This window comes from Agelaius tricolor, unplaced genomic scaffold (assembly GCF_023055355.1).
Source record: "Agelaius tricolor isolate 1412-34295 unplaced genomic scaffold, bAgeTri1.0.p SCAF_8, whole genome shotgun sequence".
NCBI lineage: Eukaryota > Metazoa > Chordata > Aves > Passeriformes > Icteridae > Agelaius > Agelaius tricolor.
This window is the reverse complement of record NW_027269268.1, coordinates 5,363,454-5,382,256: the sequence shown is the minus strand read 5'-3', so window position 1 is coordinate 5,382,256 and position 18,803 is coordinate 5,363,454. Positions and strand designations below refer to the sequence as shown.

General features: G+C 38.6%; 1 protein-coding gene across 5 annotated transcripts in view; it reads left to right on the top strand.

The window, feature by feature from the left end:
* The window catches only part of DCLK2 (doublecortin like kinase 2), a 79,543-nt gene that overhangs the window by 34,805 nt on the left and 25,935 nt on the right, over positions 1-18,803 (top strand). For 3 of the 5 annotated variants that reach the window (XR_011679891.1, XM_071431466.1, XM_071431468.1), the window contains exons 3-6: positions 9,281-9,383; positions 11,698-11,796; positions 13,066-13,113; positions 16,635-16,729. Coding sequence is in view for 3 of the 5 variants with exons in the window: in XM_071431466.1 (XP_071287567.1) it covers positions 9,281-9,383; positions 11,698-11,796; positions 13,066-13,113; positions 16,635-16,729 (345 nt within the window). In the remaining 2 variants the exon portion in view is untranslated. The remainder of the gene's footprint in view (positions 1-9,280; positions 9,384-11,697; positions 11,797-13,065; positions 13,114-16,634; positions 16,730-18,803) is intronic. The other 2 variants (XR_011679892.1, XM_071431467.1) reach the window with 1 other exon arrangement.

Genomic DNA, 18,803 nt, shown 5'->3' with positions numbered 1-18,803 from the left:
ATAGGGTACTGAAAGCTTTTTCCCCTCCTATTGCAGTGCTATGAAAAACAGCTTTGAATGACTGCAAGATGAAACCCTTGACACAGGAACTCAGAGAACAATAGATTTTTTTATATCTCTACATAACAATATTAAATTCCAGTGAATCATGCATTTCAACTAATATTTTGTGCCTTAGAATTACTTAATTTGATTTTTAATAGAATTTCAGTAGAAAACTGAATTTAGCAGCTCCTGCATGAACAGTTCAAGCCATAGGAAAAACACAGAATCACAGAATTATCAACTGAATGGCCCCTTAAAGGTCATCTAATCCAACCCCTCTGTGATAAGCAGGGATATCTTCAACTAGATCAGGTTGCTCAAAGCCACATCCAACTTGACCTTGAATTTTCCCCAGGGATAGGACATCCACAGTCTTGCTGGACAACCTGTTCCAGTGTAAAACTATAAATCTCTCATTTAAAGCCTAAAGATTCATGAAAAATTATTTGTACCTGTCATCAAAGTACATTTCCTGATTTATGCCTTTTCTTTTATCCTTTCTGCACTGGCCACAAACTAAGTTTGAATTTCTTATTTGTCTGTGGAAAATTAGTTCTCATCTAAAGAGCTGCAGCTTTTGTAATGTCTCCAGGAAACTGTCTGCCCATAAACACTGGAAACTTAGGATTGCAATAGGTTATTGATTAATGCTACAGAAGCTCTTCTGATCTAAAGAACCAAAAAACCTGAAAGTACATAGAATATTTGCCCATACAATTTTGGGGGTTTTTAAGTTTTCCATAGTATGTGGATGCCATGTTTTTCAAGTAGGGTGATTAGCCAAAGGCATGATTTCTATAATAGTGCAGGATAGGTGATTTTATGGGAAAAAAAAATAGCAAAACTTCAAATTTAACTGCATTTGTATTGTGGAACAGGGTGTCATTAAATCAGTAAGACTTGATTAAATTGGGTGAACCAGATCTCTGTCCTTATATGTGCCCTTTTCCTTTTAATGTTCTTTCATAATACAAGTAGCTTTTATTTTTAGCTTGGCTGCTTGGTGGTGAGATGGGAGGTTAGCTGTGTGAAGTCAGGTGCTATTTTTGGCTCCGTATTAGGGTTCCCAGTTATGCCACTTAAGGAGAGAATCTGTTATGCTGACTGGTGAACTGGTGTGATTAATGCACCTACGGGCAAAGATATCCTTGTCTTGTAACTGGAAATCCTCTTGTTTGTTTTTCTCTTCAGACAAACTGGATTATGTTCACAATCACAAGCTGCACTTGCTAATTTTCTGTTTCCAGTTTTCACTTACTGCATATTTAGTAAGGCTATTGTTTCTTTGTGTAACTCATGAAATTGAGAAACATGGCATTAAGTTTCACTGTTTAATATACTGAAATTATCGACTCTTGTTGAAGTAGTGGATAAGGCTAAGGTAAGGGTTGTTCTGGGGTGTTTTGTGTTATAGAGACAGATTAGTTGTACAGAGTGATTCAAAATTATTCACGATTTCCAGAATTACAGTCTATTTCAACTGTTATTTTCTGATATCTAAATAGCTGCACATAATCAGTGCAATTCAATTTCAGTATTTGAAATGCCATTTTGCAGACAGATCAATTTTGCCCTTTGGAAAAACTGGTGAACAGACCTTGCCAGGAAGTCCTACTGCACTGGAAGTCCTTAAGAAATAGATACATGTAGGAACTCACTTTAACTTATGCATATTCCTACAGCTTATTTTTCTTTCTGTCATTTCCATTGCAGTGAGATGATGTGTTTGAAACACACCCAAATGCAATCTTCTATTTCCACGTGTTCATTTTCAGAATTAAATTTTTGAGATGTTAAAAAAATACATGCAAAAATCTTTTTGAAATTGAGATTAGAAACTAAAATGTGAGATGTGCTCTGTTCTGTCATCTGTTCCAACAGCTGTGGGGCTGTGTGAGTTGTGGTGACCTGGCTAGTCTGTTTATTCAGCATTTCTGCATTGTCATACTGTAATAGGCGTTTCCTGGGCTTGCTGCCAGACTTTTTCTGTTTACCAGGCAGCAGGCAAAGATTTAACATTTCTGTTTCCTTTCTTACTCCTTAGATTCCCTGTGGGATGGAAGGGCTTGTCTTCTTCTTTTCTCACTGCTGTTCCTTGTCATGGAATATCCGTGGAAAGAGGATCATTTTCTAGTGGTGACTGTAATTATGTGACACAGCCACTGATTAAATAGTCATTTAAGAAGCTGACCTAGAAGAATTGCTCTCATTATGGTCTTTGTTTCAATTTTTTTTTCTTTTTTTCTGTTTTCCTAAATAGGTTAATGAGCTCCCTTTATCCAAGACAGACAAATTCAACATTTGCAAATTATTAGAAACAGAAAACTTCGTTTTTCTCTCACAGCTTATTGAATTTATTAAACTTGAAGGACAAAACAAAAGGATGCAACATGCCAAACCTCAAGTGGTGAATTGGACAATGTCTTGTGGAAGCTCTGACCTAGAAATCAGATTAATTTCATAGTTTATTGCTGTGTCCAGCAGAGCTGAGGAAGCCCTCAGACCTTTCTCAAGCTGAGGTTGTGCATGGCTTCATGAATGTGAATAATTTCATTGACTGCAGTGGGACTGCTGTGAAGGTTAAAATTAACCTATGGCATGGGTTTAAAAAGGGACTTTTAGAGTAAGAGTAGACCAAAAAACCAAGTGAATTACTTAAATTAACTATAGAGAAAAAGGACCTTCAACATGCTCTTTAATATCTGAGGTAATTTTGCAGGTCAAGATGCAGAGTCATAAAACAGAAGATCAAGAAATGAATTTTAAATTTTGCAGCAGAGTTGATACTTTTGTATTCTTTCAGCATGATCCAATCTGTTACCGTATTTCATGTTTCCTTTGCAGACAAAATAGTTGTGCATTTGAGCCTCCGAAATTAAGAGGCATTTGACCTAATTCCAATTATTTCCAGAGAACAAAGGAGGGGGTTTTGTCCCTTCTTGTCTGCTAATGACCTCATGGAAGTTGACTGGTGGGGAAGTTATTGTGGTGCCTTGCATAGTCCTTATGGCTATAGCCAGTAGGAAAGGTGGGGGTGTTTAGAGTCTTACCAGGCTCACAGTTTTATGTCCTCAGACTTCAGGGCTCCCCTGCTCACCCTAAAGCTGTTTTGGGCAGATTTGGCCAGTCTCTGCAGCATTTGAGCTCTGTCAAGCTTTAAGTCAGAGGTTAGCAGCTTGCTTACCCTTCTCTTGGTGTTGTGTAGTTTTGTGTACACTGGGAATTCCCAGAGGGATTCTGTAGTAGAGCTGTCACAGGGGACACACATAAGCTGGTGAGGAACAGAAGCTTTTGCAAGTGTCAAGTGCTTCTTCATTACACCAGCAGGAATCTTTCCAGTTTGACCTGAATTTCCAGGTTTGCTACAGATCTGATGTAGCAGTGGGTTTTGTTGCTGTTCTTGTGTACAGTGTGGGCTTCTGGCCCTTGAAAACTTTCTTTTTTTTTTGCCTGCTCCCAATTGCTTAGCATACTTGCCTTTGACACTTTGTCATTTCTGTGAAGTGAATAGGTTGTTAATTAAGGAAAGAATACTGGCAATTGCAGTATTTTTTGAAAGGGCATGTCATGGTCTCATTGGTTTGACTTTTTTCAGTATTTCTCCTTCCTAGGTGTATTCTAGCTACCCATATGGCTATTTCCTCACTGAAGACATGTCACAAAACATGACTCAGGATAACCAGGCAAATAGCTGCCATAATTTAGTACTGAACTTCTTGTGTGCCTCTTGGTTAGTCATGAAGGTCACTGATGGCTTAGTATGTAATTGAGAATATTGGTTAAACACACCCCCCTTTCCCTTAGTCAAGTTATTCTGAGAAAGAGCAGAACCAAGGGGAATTTCCAAGGTAAAAACTCCTGTGTGAAAATCACAGTACTCAGTAGGGAAGGGTGGGAATGCCCTTTTCACCTTCCTTTTTGAGTTCCTGAGGCTGCCCACAGGAAACTTCCTTTGGAAAGTTAACCCTGCTCCTTTTGGTGATGGAGCTGAAATGGCAGACAGACAACTGACCTGTTCATGCAGGAGTGATTTCCTTGCATTTTGCACCATAAACCCTGGAAATATAAGGCTGGCAGCTTCAGAAAACACTGCAAGAATTTTAATAAGTCTGAATGGCAGTGAAGAGGAAGTGGCAGTGCTAAAAGTATTTCAAAAGAGGAAATAAAAATGGTGATTGCAAATATGACCTGACTGGTAAAGCAGACAAATATTTTACTTTTGCTTACTCAGAAAAAGAGTTGATGCAAAGGGCAGAACTGCCAGGGCAGCACGGTTACAATCTGTCCCAGTCAGAGGAACAGCATTTCCTACAAAAAACGTGGAGACCCCTCACAATTAAGGCAGTAGCAGGAAGGTTGTATCTAGATTTGTCATGCTGATGTTTAAGAGATTGTTTGCATTTTTTTTTCAGCAATTCATGGGGGAAAAAACCCCACTGTAGTCCTTGAAGAATTTCAGCCTCAAATGCCTGTCTCAGCTGCTGAGCTGAAAATACATTCACAAATCCAGCTGTTGCTGTGCATGCTAGTTTTCCTAGTTTTCTTTTTGCCTTGTATGTTCTGTGCTTCCTTTTAAAAATATTTACACCATATCCTGTTTTCTTGAAGTCAGTAGATAGAAGTATTTCTTCCATTGTTAAAACAAATACAAATAATCTCTCGTATTTTTTCCAGTTTTGATGTTTGAGATCCATTTTCAGCTGTGCTGAGAATTTGTCATCCAGAGAAGCTTTCCCCAGACAGAAGGTGTGGCTCTTCAGGCTTAAACTGTGCAGTCCTGTAGCTGATTACTTCAATGGAATCAGACATACTAAATTAAGCCAAACTATTTGTCTTTATAGCCCTTCCTTCTACGTTTAGAATGAAGCACATTTGTGGAGCTGGAATAGAGACAGTTTACCCACCAAGCTCCTGGCTGAGGGCTGTTGATATATGATCACAGAACTCTGTTGACTGCTACAGATTTCTGGGAATTTGAATTTCCAGGAATTTTTCAAGTGTTTATAAAACCTTCTTGGCTCTCGTCTCTCTTTTTTTTTTTCTTTTTTTTTTTTTTTAAGTATTTTTCTTCTGGAGATTGTAGGAAGAATATTTTCTGGATAAACCTTCATCTATTTATTTCATTTTTTTCCCATTGTATCATAAAGGGCAATCAATAAATACATGATGAATTCTATTTATAAACAGTTGATCATTATTCATGCTTTTTCTGGAGGGAATGTATCTTCTGTTTCTTCAATGCGGTGGAAGTAGGGATTGATGTAAATCACATTTCAAGGCATGTGTGCTGGTAAGAGGAAAAGGATTTCCATATGGATGACAATTTGTATGTTCTAATCCAGTGGCTTGATCTGACTGAAGAAGTATTTCTTTGAAAAGAGCAAACTTCTTTGGTTTTAAATGTGTGTCAGAAACATAAGCCTATTGTGGAAAGTAACTATGATGGGTGTATGTGACATTAAAGCACTGCACTAGTACACAGCAGTGGATCAGGAATCTGATTTTTCAAAGTGATGTGTTTTTTTTTTCTCCCTTCTTTTTCAATACCCCATGTTTGTGAGTTTTTTCCTGCCACATTTTAAGCCACATTTTTTGTGCTTTTAGCTGTAGATTTTGTAGTGCTTTGACCAGTAATTGTCTTAACAAGCTGTTGTTATGCCTGACACTCCTGTAACATAGTGCATATTTAGTCACATGGGCCTAAGAGAGGTCTTTGTGTTTGTCAGAAACTTCATCCAGTGTCTCAAGATTTCATTCCTTCAGTTGAGGTCTTGTTTGAGCCCATCAAGAAGGATGGGGATGCCCTGAGTGGATTGGACATGGTCTCAGAAAGCTGTGGAGAGAATGCCAGTGAAAGGATTCCAGGGAAAGGACTGAGTACAAAACCAGTGCAGTCTCACTCACACATTCTCCACTCTGCTGTGTGTAGAGACATATTTTGAAAAAAAGCAGTGCAGCAAGACAACCTGAGCAGCCTTGAGTTGTCAGAGTGAGTCATTTCTTGTTTTAATGAAAGGGATAGCAGTGGAGTTACCAGGTCACAGGCAATGTTTGTCTGGGAAAGGGTGATGCATTTAGAAATAATTAGGGTTTAACACATTTTAAACATGTTAATTGAAACATGCAAAGTCAACAGAAAAGTGCTTTCAGCACTAAGTGGGACAAAAGAGTGGATAAGACTATGGATAGATAGTGGAAGGAGAAGCAGCGTTATTGTACACTAGTTTGATAAACTAAATCTTGGTCCCTAACTTTCTGGAATACCTGACCTCCTATTCATATGCACAGATCCCACAGCTAATGAAACTTAAAAAAAACCCAAACTTTTCAAGATTTTTTGTTTATAAATTTCTAAACTGATTGCATCCTGATTAAGTAATAAAAACCCCTCTTCTATGACCTAAGTTCAGATATTCTTTGAAATGGAATTATGTGATTTGTGAGTTAGACCATGGTGGACTTGCAGCATTCAAAATCACATGCAAACAAGTTAATAATTTCAACTTAATAATTTTTTGAACACTGAGCAAAAATCTTTTATTTATTTGCTGTGTATACATTTATTTAATTTCTGTAGGAGATGAAGACTTCATTTTAACATCAGTTTGCACCTGGATGAAATCCTCACTTGACTTTATTACAATAAAAGCCTAGAAAAATAACTATTAGGTTGTGCTTCTAGAAAAATGCATTTCCATTAATTTAATTTTGAAAATGCTTTCCTCACCTCATGATGTGGGGTGATTTGGGATTGGTAAATTTTAGCAGGTCTTTATTCTATGTTGCATACACTTGTTCAATGCTTTTCTCATTCTTGTGTATTTTAGATGTAGCCTGTCTGGATTATTTGTGGGGAGAAGGGAAACTTTGAGTATTCCCTGTTGGAAGACAGCAAGCATCTGAGTAAAGCTTTCTCATAGCTGTGTTTATCTGGCTTTCAGTTATAATTGCATTTAACCCCTTTTTACAGTAATCTGTCTCGGTGTGTGAGGGCCAGGTGGTAGTCACACGGCTCAGGCACACTGAGTGGGAGCAGCAGAGGCTGGCCTCAGCCTGAACTCCAAGACAGAGGTGCTGTGTCTCCACCTTCAGCAGCTTATCTCATCACTGGCACTCAGGATTACTCCTGTGTATTTTTGCCTGGGGAAGCTCTATGTACATGAACATGTGAGGAAGGATAGGTGGGAATTACACGTTTCTTAAAATTCCTTATTCATTCCCACTCCTAGTAGCCATTTTCAGCAGATTTTCTGGAGCATTTCTAAGGGTGTTCCTGTCATCTTTTGTGCACAGATCTGAGCCTCACTCTGTAGAATTGCTCTGCAGACAACAAAGGGATGCTGCTGCTTGCATTATACCCCTGTGAATTTCCCAGACTCTGACATAAAATCTGTCATTCCTTCCTCACTTACTCTCAGTTCATATGTTTGACTGGATGGGTTGAGGGGTGAGGTAAGGTGAGGCTTTCAATCAGAACAGAAAGATTAATTTTAGACACTTCTAAACCACAGCATTTAACTCCAGCACTGCAAGGGTATCAGGAGCATTGGTGGGCAGGCAGAACTTGTGGAAATGACTCCCAGCTTTAGGGACTTGGACTGTGAGCTTGCACCTCACAGAACACCTCTGCCCATGTCCTGCCAGTGCTGCTGTGTTCTGGGTGAGTGTGATGTGTTCTGGAAGTTTTCTCACAGCTTTTCCTGCTGGCTTGGTTGCTGGTTTCTAGAAATCTGTGAAAATGATGATGAGTCCTCTTGTTTATTAAGCAGAGAGGAATAAATCCCAAGTTAGCAAAACTTCTCTTAAATTTGTGCAGCCTTTTGAATCCAGTTGTTGATGCCTCTTTGGCTAACTAAAAGCAGCAGGTCTAGGCAGAGCTGAGAATCTCTCTCATCAATGAGAGCAAAGTGTCATTGCATCAGTAAGGTGGCAATAAAAGGATTTTGGTGCTGGCTGTGGCCCTTTGGCTGCGTGACACAGTGACACAAATGCTGGATGCTGTGAGTGGCTCTGGGCTGAGGATCTGGCTGCTCTCCTGGGGGAGCTGCCATGACAACCCCACTGCTGGTGGGGAATGCCCTGCATGGAGTTCCTGCGGAGAGCTCGGGGTCGCTGGCATTCCGAGTGGCTCTGGAATATTGCAGGCACCAGAGAGCCTTGCCTGTGCTTTATGATCACAGTGGGTAAAATATGCAAATGGTCTTCTCAGGTATCTGGGAAAGAAAAAGGCTGGTTTCTCTAAAAGCAGATTTTTGTATTAGTTCTTTGATTTCATGGCTTTACCAAATGATTTTAACTTCTACTACTGAATTTCATGTGGGTATGCAATGTTAAAAAAAAAGAGAAACAACTATACATTAAAATTTTAATCTGTTTATGTCTAAAAAAAATAGCTTGCTTCTGCAAACACTTGTTTCCCTCACAAAGGAATTAGAATGAGTGGAATTTCTTGTTATGGCTTTTTGGTTTTAACTGTTTTGAAAGCAGACACTTGCTCCTTCACAAGGTGATTTTTATCAACTTTTGAGGATGGAGATTTTTTCAAGGTATTTGGTTTAGTGCTTTTAGAGAATGTCTAAACCATCTTTTCTTTCTGATATCCCAATCCTTCTTGACATACATTACTTGGATAACATCATTATCCAAGTAGAATCATTACCCATATAATTAAGAACAGACAACTGCAAAGAGCATGAAAGGGACTCTATTTCTTTATTTTCTTGAATATGAAATCCTTTTAATAAAAAGGAGAATTACTTCATAATTTTATTTTAGCAGGACATTAAAACATGGAAATTAAATGCCTCAGAACATTAAAAAAAAACAATTTGCAGATGCAATCACTTTAATTCAACAGATCCTCCCACAAGCAATTAATGTATTCTTAATACATGAATCTTTGATATTTGAATAGTGTTTTCAGATGTTCCTGTCAAAGCAATGTGTGTGTAGTTATAGGCAGAAGTCATCAGCATGCTTATGTAACTATAAGCAAAAATACAGGTGCTAAATGTAAGAGTTTTTGGAGGTAAGGGGCAGTCATATTTCACATTCCTGGCCCTGGTGTTTCCTGCACTGCTAGAGATCTGACGTACTGAGGAACTGAAGTGCTTGTGTCATTACAAATGAATGTTAAGGTATCACTGTGAGAAGTTAAAGAAAAACTTATTAATTGCTGCTGTCTAACTCAAGATTTAGTTTTGAAAGTACTGCATGTGTTTATTTTGCTGTGCAGGTAACGTGCTTGCAGGACTTCTTTGGCGATGACGATGTCTTCATCGCGTGCGGGCCGGAGAAGTTCCGCTATGCTCAGGATGACTTCGTGTTGGATCACAGTGGTAAGACTGCACATCCTGAACCCACTCAAATAGGAAATTCTCCATCCCATTCCCCTGTTCAACCCTCAAGAATGGTGTGATTCAGGAAAATATACATGGGAGGATGTTTTCCAATGGATAAAAAAGTTTTTTCAAACCATCATCTGGATTCTGTAGGCCTGTTAAAATGTGCCAACAAACCTGATCCAAATTCCTCCAGAAGAGACACTGTCCCTAAAGTTACATGGAAAGCAGAATTGAATTATAAAATGTTCTGTCATGGATCTAATGAATCTAAAATCTGTTAACAATGTTCACTTTTGGCATCTGTGACTGTAAGATAATTTCCATACTGCTTTCTTCATGAGATTTTTTTGAAAAATCTCATATGTAGCCATGCTCATTTCCAGTCTTGAATTACCCTGCCAGACAATTCACACACTCCAGTCTTGTCTGCTATAGACCAAGTGTTGGCCCTGTGTATATTTTGAGGTGATAGGGGTTGTTGGGTAGGGAAGGAGGTGAGACAATCTGAATTTTGTGCCCTCCTCTCTGCCTTGGGCGGATCATGAATTGAACTTGTTTATGAAAGCTGTTTTTCCGTAAAGAAAAACTTTGTAACGTAAGTTCAAGGAAAAGGCAGTCCTCTAGGCAGTTTTGGAATTGTCTTGAAATATCAAATCATAAAGATCTTGGGACTTTTTCCCCCATGTTCATGGAACTGTAGGATTGGTTAAGCTGGAAAGGACCTTTAAAGGGCCTATGTAGTCCAACCCCTGGCAAAACCGGGGACAACTTCAAAAAAAAGGAGTTCATGTTGCTCAGAGTTCCATTGAATGTTTCCTAGGGTGGGACATCTGTCTCCTCTCTGAGGACCTTATTCTACTGTTTTACCTCATGCTCAATAAAAAATGGCTTCCCTATATTTAGCCTGAATCTACAGTTTTTTTGCTTTAAAACCACTCCTCTTGTTCTATCACTACCAGTCCTACTAGACATAGTTTTATCTGTCTTTACTGTTCGAGTTGTAGAAACACCCTGATTTTTGTTTTTGAAAAAAAATTAATTTCTTGTAAAGAAAACTTGTCATGGCAAGAATAGTCAGATTATTCCAGAAGAGCTTCACATTGTGAATGAAGGATTTAAATTTTTTAAAAATAAAAACAACAGCACCTTCTGTTCCTGTAATTTTTACACACATCATTATTTCATTACAAAATGCTCAGTTGCAGCAGAAAGTACAGATGTGTATCTACCCACTGGCTGTACATTTGGATGGATGGAGGATTCAACTGCCTCCCATTCTGCTGTTCTTGCTAGGGTGCTGCTTTTCCAGAACTGCTTGATTATGTTGAGTCACTTAGTGAGGGAGTGACTAAAATGGTGTTTTTTAACATAGATAACAGCTAAAAAATTACTTTATTCTTATGAAGGAGTAGAAGAACATGGTTGTATTGAATCGCAATGTAAATCCCAGTCTGGGCATAATCCTAATTTCCCTAGCAGACTTTAAGGCTGTAAATTTGCTTTTCCCATTACACAAGGCACAGACTAATTGATCTAATTTCCTTGCCTTTTCCTCTTTCTTTCCTTTATCTCTTCAGCTTTGGTGGTCCTCACTTCCTCTAATAGCCCTAGGGGTCTTTATGGATAAAAGCAGGTTGTGTACATGACTGGCAGGGCATGCAGCTCAGCTTAATTTTTTTATGATGACATGGCATCCTGATGATGGCGTTGGCATCAGGGACAAAATAAGGAGAGAAATTGATGGTCCCATTTGGAGTGATTTGCTAATGATACTAACCATAGGAATTAAAATGTTACCAAAATGGCAATGCATGTGTGCTCATTGATTCCTTTCCCATTGAGGTGGTTATTTAATGATATGTAGCTGATGGTAAATGACAGTAGTCTGTTCTCTCAGCCTTCTGGAAACAATAGACATTTTTCACCTGTTCAAAAATTGGTCACAGCATCAGTTTCTTGAAAAAGAAGGGAAATAGTGCTGGCTGGGCAGTTGCCCAGTGTGGAAGTGCCATTACAGCAAGAACCTTGGCATCAGCATATGTACAAACTTGAATTGTAGAAATAATCCAGCCTCAAGACATGAAGAAATACTGTCTGCAGAATGTCACATTGTGTAGCTCAGACGGGTTTTGATGGTGACTAGGTGAGAGTTGTGAGATGCTCTTACAAATCTGTTTGACTCAGCTGGGCAGAGCTGTTTAGAAAGTGCTGGTCATTTTCTGGATGACAAACAGCCACGGTGCAGTGTGGAGGGAGCCTGTGCATTGAGCTGTTGCAAAACCCTTGATGGAGTTTGCTTGCTTTGTAGAATGTCGTGTCATGAAGTCGTACTCCCGCTCCTCTGCCATGAGGCACACTGCATCCAAAAGTCCAGGACCTTCACGTCGGAGCAAATCCCCTGCCTCAGGTACTACTGCTAGCAAAGAGCTGAACACATCAAATACACAAAAATGAATATTTTTCTAATGGGGTGAAAAACCTGTTGACCCTGTCTGTAATACAGGGGGGAAAAACCCCTTTTTTTCATTTTGCCTCTCACAGATTTGATAGTAATCTAAAAGAAATTTGCAATTTATTTTTTTTAAATCCTAGGAAGAAACATGGTTTCTATTTTTTTAATTACAGGCACATGTAGTTTCAGTTTATGAACATTGGAGTAATTTGTGCTAATTGTGCTCTTGGGATATGTTTTCAGCATGGCACTTGATTTTACTGAAAACTATTAACTGCAGGGTTGTATATGTGGTTAAATTCATGTTCATTGAACCAGAGTATACCCTTAAACTTTGAATTAGAAAGGTTTCTCCTATATAAGCCAAATACTATCAGAAATACAGGCCTTTGCTGGTTCAAGTAATTTTAGGAGATGTACTGTACTGTGATTGCCCATTAAAAGAGAATTTTTCTTCCTGTGCTTCTTGTAATTTCAAGGAGAGGTGTTCACACTGTGATTTTGCCACCAGTTTGGCTGAATACCATATGTTCCAACAATTTAATGTAAATAAAGGGAGAAACTTGTTTTTATTTTTTTTTAAAAAATAAACCACTGCATTTAATTTCTAAATACTTCTTTTTGCCCTGAAATCAAACTATTGAATATGTAAATATACTATGCTCTTTTTTGAATGTAACTATAAATGTAAGCTTCTGTGTGTATTCAAAACTGTGACATGTTCAATATTCTCATCTCCACATTTGTTTTGCTTAATTGGTGCTGGTTAAAGTCATTTTATCGTTGGGTTTTTTCAAAGTGGAACATTAATAATCTGTTTATAAAGGTTGAATGTTTAACTGGAAAGCTTCAAAGGAGGATTGCAAAAAAATGTCTCATGAAGGGCAAGTTTTGCAACTGATCTACATTTCATGCAGTTCTTTTACCTCCAGAGATATGATGTAGAATATCTATCAGCAGTGAATTTTATGCAAAGTATTTAGATATCAGTGCTGTCATTCCCATACTTATTTCTACTTAGACCCTCTTTAGTTTGGTTAATTTGAAAAATGTATGCAAAGTGTGTGGTATTTATCCTTCTATTTACTTGCCTTTTTTTTTTTCTTTCACATGTGCTCTTTACTTATCTTTTATTTACCTTTCTTCCTTCCATGCATGTTGAGAGCTGTTTAATAACTTCTTTCCTTAATGTCTTTTTCCTTTGTGTCAAATATATGAGTACAGTAAAGAGGGGTGGCCACTCCAGTGCTCATTCTTCAGCAAAATCCCCAGGTGAGCCATTACTATTATGGCTGTATATCACTAGTGTGTCTCCTCCCTCTCCATTTACCTGTATTTTTGGTGCTGTATTTGTGAATGTGTTCAAGTTTGAAACACATTTTGCATTGGATGAAACAGAGATGTAATGGGTGTTGGATGTTTTTTTTTTTTGTTGAAGTAGATAATTTCAGTGAAATAATGCTTTTCACTTGTTGGACATCCACTAATGGTGTCAAAGTTAAATTTTTAAAGGTATAATTTGACTACAAGTAGAGAGCATTCTAAGAAGCAATACATTTGTATGTTTATTCTAAAGCATATTAAAATAGAAAATTTCAGCCAGCAAAAAGACAGGTGTGAGAATTACTGAAAAAAGCAGTGCAAAGCCATCTCATATGTTTCAATGTTATGTGCAATTTCTTATTTTTCTTATTTTTCTTGTATCACTTCAGCCTAAATTCTAAAAAATCTGAGGAATCGCTGAACTTTCAGTTCAAAGTCAAAGCATTTGTGAAACAAGTAACATACAAATTAATCAGAAAATAAATGGAGTCTTTGGGTCATACTAGAAGTAAACAATGTAGAAGTTATTAATGATTTTAAAGTTTCAAACATTCCAGTATGCCAAACATGTAGCCTAACATGCACTACTTCAGAATGACAGAAAAGTTTTGGTTTCTTTTTTTTCTGTGTATTCACTGGTATGCATGTGGAATGAAACCTCAAAATAATTTATGCTTAGAAAATAGATTAAAAAGGTAAGTTTGGCATACATAGGCAATAACCAGCAAATCCATAGCAGCAGATTTGTGCCAATGCAGATTGCTGGGTTATTGAGTGAGGGAAGGACAAAAAATGCTGCTGCCTGAAACAGCAGTGTCATGGTTCAACCTTAGCCAGCAACTAAGCACCACACAGCCACTTCAGGCACTTCCTGACTTCTGGAAGTGAATTGGAAGGGTGAAAGTGAGAAAATTCATGGGTTGAGATATGGATTGTTTAGTAACTGAAGTAACAATAGTATTAGCAACAATGATGCCCCAGTGAAAATAACGAAGAGAGAGAAATAAAACCCAAGAATGACGAGTGATGTGAATGAGCAGCTGACTGATGCCACCTTGTCCCGGAGCAGTGTCCCCTCTGCCAGCATTCCCTCTCATTTTACTGCTGAGCATGATGCTGTATGCTCTGCAATATTCCTTGGATTAACTGGGGCCAGCTCTTCCACCTGTGTCCCCTCTCAGCTCATGAGGAGCAGAAAAGACCTCGATGCTGCGGATGCTCAGCAATCACAGGGACATCCCTGGATCAGCAGCACTTCCCAGCACAAATCCAAACCCTGTGCTAGCTGCTGTGAAGAAAATTAACTGCACCCCAATCAGAACCAGCAGAAGCAGTTGGCTGACTCCCTATAGATGCAAAATCTTTACATCTGCCCAGGGCCAGTTGCAGCTTTCCCTGTTGTTGCAGTTGCTTAGCAGCTGACGTGCAGGGGCTCTCCAGAGGCACTGGCAGAGAGGAATCTGCAGACAGCTCTTTCCAGCAGGACCCTCAGCAGAATGAACTGTGTGTTCTATAGAGGCACAGAGTTGGAAGGCACCTCTGGGTGTCATCTAGTCACACCCCTGGCTCAGAACACCGCCCTTCTCCACCAAGAATAGCTGAAATATTAGCAAAGAGCTACAGTACTGTCAGTGTAATCTGGGCTCTTCTTCCTTGGACAGTTTTGGGAGGGAAGCACGTTATGTTAACCAGCCAGTTTCACTGGAACAACCTAGTGGTTCTGCCAATGCTTAGAGAGGATGGTAGTGACTCAGACAAGGATGCCTTACAGTGGTCCTGTCCTGGAAGCAGTGACTTTTCTGTGAGCTATATAGAAGAATCTTTGAACAAACAAAAAATATTTTTCCTCCTGTGGTACTAGTTTGTCATTTGGAAGCAAACTCTGAGACATTTCTACTGAATTATCTCATTTTTGCTCATGCAAGAAGCAGAAAACAGTAAAATAGCAGTCACTAGCTCTTGCCATTGTACACTTGCAAATTCTTTCTAAAACAAGGATGCATTGGTTATCCAGAACAAATTGTTGAAGTCTGCAGGAGGGTGGTGTACTTTTAGATGCTTTCAACTTCTCAAAAAAAACCAAACCTTAAAATCACCTATTTTTCTGACAGGCAAACATGATTGTTAAAATCAAGATGAAAATGTCCTAAATACATTGAATACTTTTTCAAGAAAATACTAAGGTCTTGGTACTGTAAAAGAACTGGGAATATAAATCCAAGTTATCAGACTTCAAGGTAGACTTATAGAATAGCTAACCACTAATTAATTATATCTTAACATCATACACCAGAGAAGGAGATTTTTGTGAAAACCAGGGATTTGTGGAAGTTGCAGTGCAGTCAGCCTGGCCTAGTGGCAGATGGGCTGCCCAGGTTGTAAAAATAGCCCTTGAAAGGCATCTCCCATACTCAGATAATGTTAGTGTGCTGGGTCCTGTAAAATAAATCCAGTAGTTTAAGAAGTGATGTATAACCCATGACAGACCTGAATATGTACAGGAATGGTGCAGGTTATTTAATTTGAAGCTCAGTTTCTGTTTACCAGGGTTGTCTTTTCTTTCTGGAAAAATAATTCATCACCATGCTATGAAGCATTTTTAGCTCTTACATTTCTGCCTAGTATTCTTTTCTCCCATGAAAAATAAGGATCAGCTGAAAAGAAATGATGTCTCATCATATAACATTGCATCATATTTGTGTCTGATGGACAGTGTACTATTCTCTCTGCATAATGAAATTTGTCAGTTTGACCTTTTCAGAAAAATACAAGGACTGACCTAAGTAATATTCAATGCACCAGAGAGATAACAAATGTTGTATGAGGCCTGTCTAAAAATCTGGACTTAAAATGAATGAACTCTTTAAGACAAGAGGGAGGATATTGTATATTTTCAAAGACACTTGTACTTACTGGAAGCTCAAAAACAACCTACTAGCTTTTCTCTTGTTGAGGTTTTTTTTTCCCCTAAATCAACATTTTCTGAACTACTGCTGAAGTTTTCTGTTATGCAAACAGTTAATTCTTCTTGTTAGAACTCCAGTTCTGTGAAAAATGCTACCTAGAAAGTAAAGCCTTGATCCAAACTGAAGAGAAGGAGGGTCAAATATCCTCAGAAACATTTTCTTTCTATAAATTTTATTGTGTGATACCAGAATTTATTGTGCAACTTTTGAAGGCTGTGGCTTTTTTTTTTTTTTTCCCCTTTGTTTCTGTGCCCAAAACTCTTGCCCTGGCAAAGGACAGAATGGGTCTTTTTAATCTCTGGAATGACAATGCAATATTTGCATGTCTCCTTGATCCCATATCCAGCCACATGAATTTTCAGGGTGCAGTTTTCTGACATGCAAATATATGTTATTCCTAAATACTGAGGACTCTGTTTTGGTCTATGTTTGCAGGCTTCAGTAGTAACTTTTGATTTTTATTCATCTTTTCTTTCATTTGTTCACTTTCATTGCTTTGGCCAGTTAATGGAACCCCAAGCAGTCAGTTATCCACCCCAAAATCTACAAAGTCCTCCAGCTCTTCACCAACAAGCCCAGGCAGCTTTCGTGGACTCAAGGTAAGTGCAAGAACCATTAAACCCCCTAAATTTCATTGTTTTGTGACTGTGTGACACTGGTGCTGAAGGAAAAATAAAAAGCTGTAATTTTGGAAGGCAGAGTGTGATGCTGACTCGAATATGCCACTTTGTCCTCCAAATTTTCCATCCAATCCTCCAAGCAATTTGTATCCCTTCAGCCTATAGAAATGTAGTATTGTTTTATAGTCTGTAGCATTGCCCAAGTTTCATCTAAAGCAGACTTATTTCTCCCTGGCACCAATTTCACCCCTCAGTCCAGTCTCCTGCCAGAAAGGGTTTGAGGGCTTCCTTTGGGAGCAGCCTGATGTCTGGCAGATTTTTCTGTGCTGCACCAAGAGATTTCTCTTCCACTCCCACTTCAGAACTGGCTGCATTTGCAGTTCTTGGAGGCTGCTCTGTGCCTTTGGCTCAGTGAAATAAAAGGAACATTCTGGGTTACAGTAGAGCATCTCATTGCTGCATTTGTGCAGCTGTCCTTTCAAGGGGAATTTTCTTATGGAATCATAAATTGCAGCCTTTCTGGAAGCAGACTGGATGGTTTGCACTGATTATTCTGATCAAGTAATAGCTCCTATTGGTGAACACAGCATTTGTGAAGAGGCTGCATAATTCTGTGGAAAACTGTTTTCTCCATTGAGAGTCAGGCTAAAGGACGTGATTTGAATAGTGCTCAGATTTGGGTTTTGACATGCTAATTGTTATCAAGTCTTGTTTTGCAGGGAGTATTGGCACTGGTTTTTGCCAGACTGCTTGTGATAATTCTGACAAAGAATTTTGATTATTTTAATTTATTTGTTTAATTTATTGTCTAATTGTTCAATTTCTAAAATAATTTTAAATTATATCGGTGGCTGTTTGGTTCAATAATTTTCAAGAGCAATAATAGTTCTGACATGGAAGATTAGAACTGTGTGTCTTAAAATCTGTCTGGACAGCTCCTCTATGGAGTTTACAGTAGAGGACACCAGAATCACTGGGCTTGAGGCTCTCAGCTGCTCTGCACTATATTTAACAAATGCTCTTTGGTCTTTCTTTAATGAAATTACAAGTTTAGAAACGAGATCATTTGCCTTGGTTTTTTCCACTGCTGCCCTGTCTGCTTTTAACTGATTAAAGCTCCATTAAGGCAGAGATAATTCTGATAGCAGCAAGCAACTCTCACCAAACTGGACATGTCCCCTTTCCCATTCACTTTCACTCAAGTAGGCTGCTGTACGTTTTCAATTTGGAATTTAATTGGTGCTGGGTACTAATTGGTTTTTGTGTCAAATTGTCCACTCCCATACAATCAAAGACAACAGCAAAACCAAATTAAGCCCCTCAGACCTGGTGTGTTACTGGGGTAGTGAGCACCTCTTGTTTTATCCTTTAGGATGGATCTGTTTAGCAGTAGAGTCCCAGCTGTGCTCCTGAGACAAAAGATAGGGAAAGTTATCAGGGGAATTCCAAAGGCATCGAGTGTGCTGTTCAGTCACACTTCTTTCTCAATTATGTTGTAGAAGTAAGGTTTGTTTTGGGGAAGCATAAAACCAATAAGGTCTGTGTTGGGGAAGCATAAAACCAGTAACACTGAGGCACAGTTTTATGCAAAAACAGATTCTTTTTAAGAAATTCATACACCCTTTTGTGAAATCGGGGCTTTTTTTGGTTACTCTGATGAGAGAAAAGGGGGAGGAGGGATCAATTTTATTATTTGGAGATCATTGCTTTTCCCTATTGTTTAATAGTTCCTTCTTGCTAAGACTGCACTGCTGCACAGACAGGCAGTCTGGCTTCCTGCACTTGTATAAAGAAGGTGTCATGACTAAAGCTGAGTGAAAATATAGATATAAATACTATTTCAGTGACAGAATAAGGTGTATTTTAGAGTTTTCTGTCTCTGGGAGTTCAATATTTTGAGTGATTTATTGTGCACAAATCATATATATTTGTTTTTGTAAAGGCTGAAACAGCGGGACTGAATAATGGTTTTGTACAAGCTTGAGGCAGCATAAAAAAGGGGAAAAAATCAGAGTTGATGTTTCTGTTTCCTGTAAAGAGCAGAACATCAGAG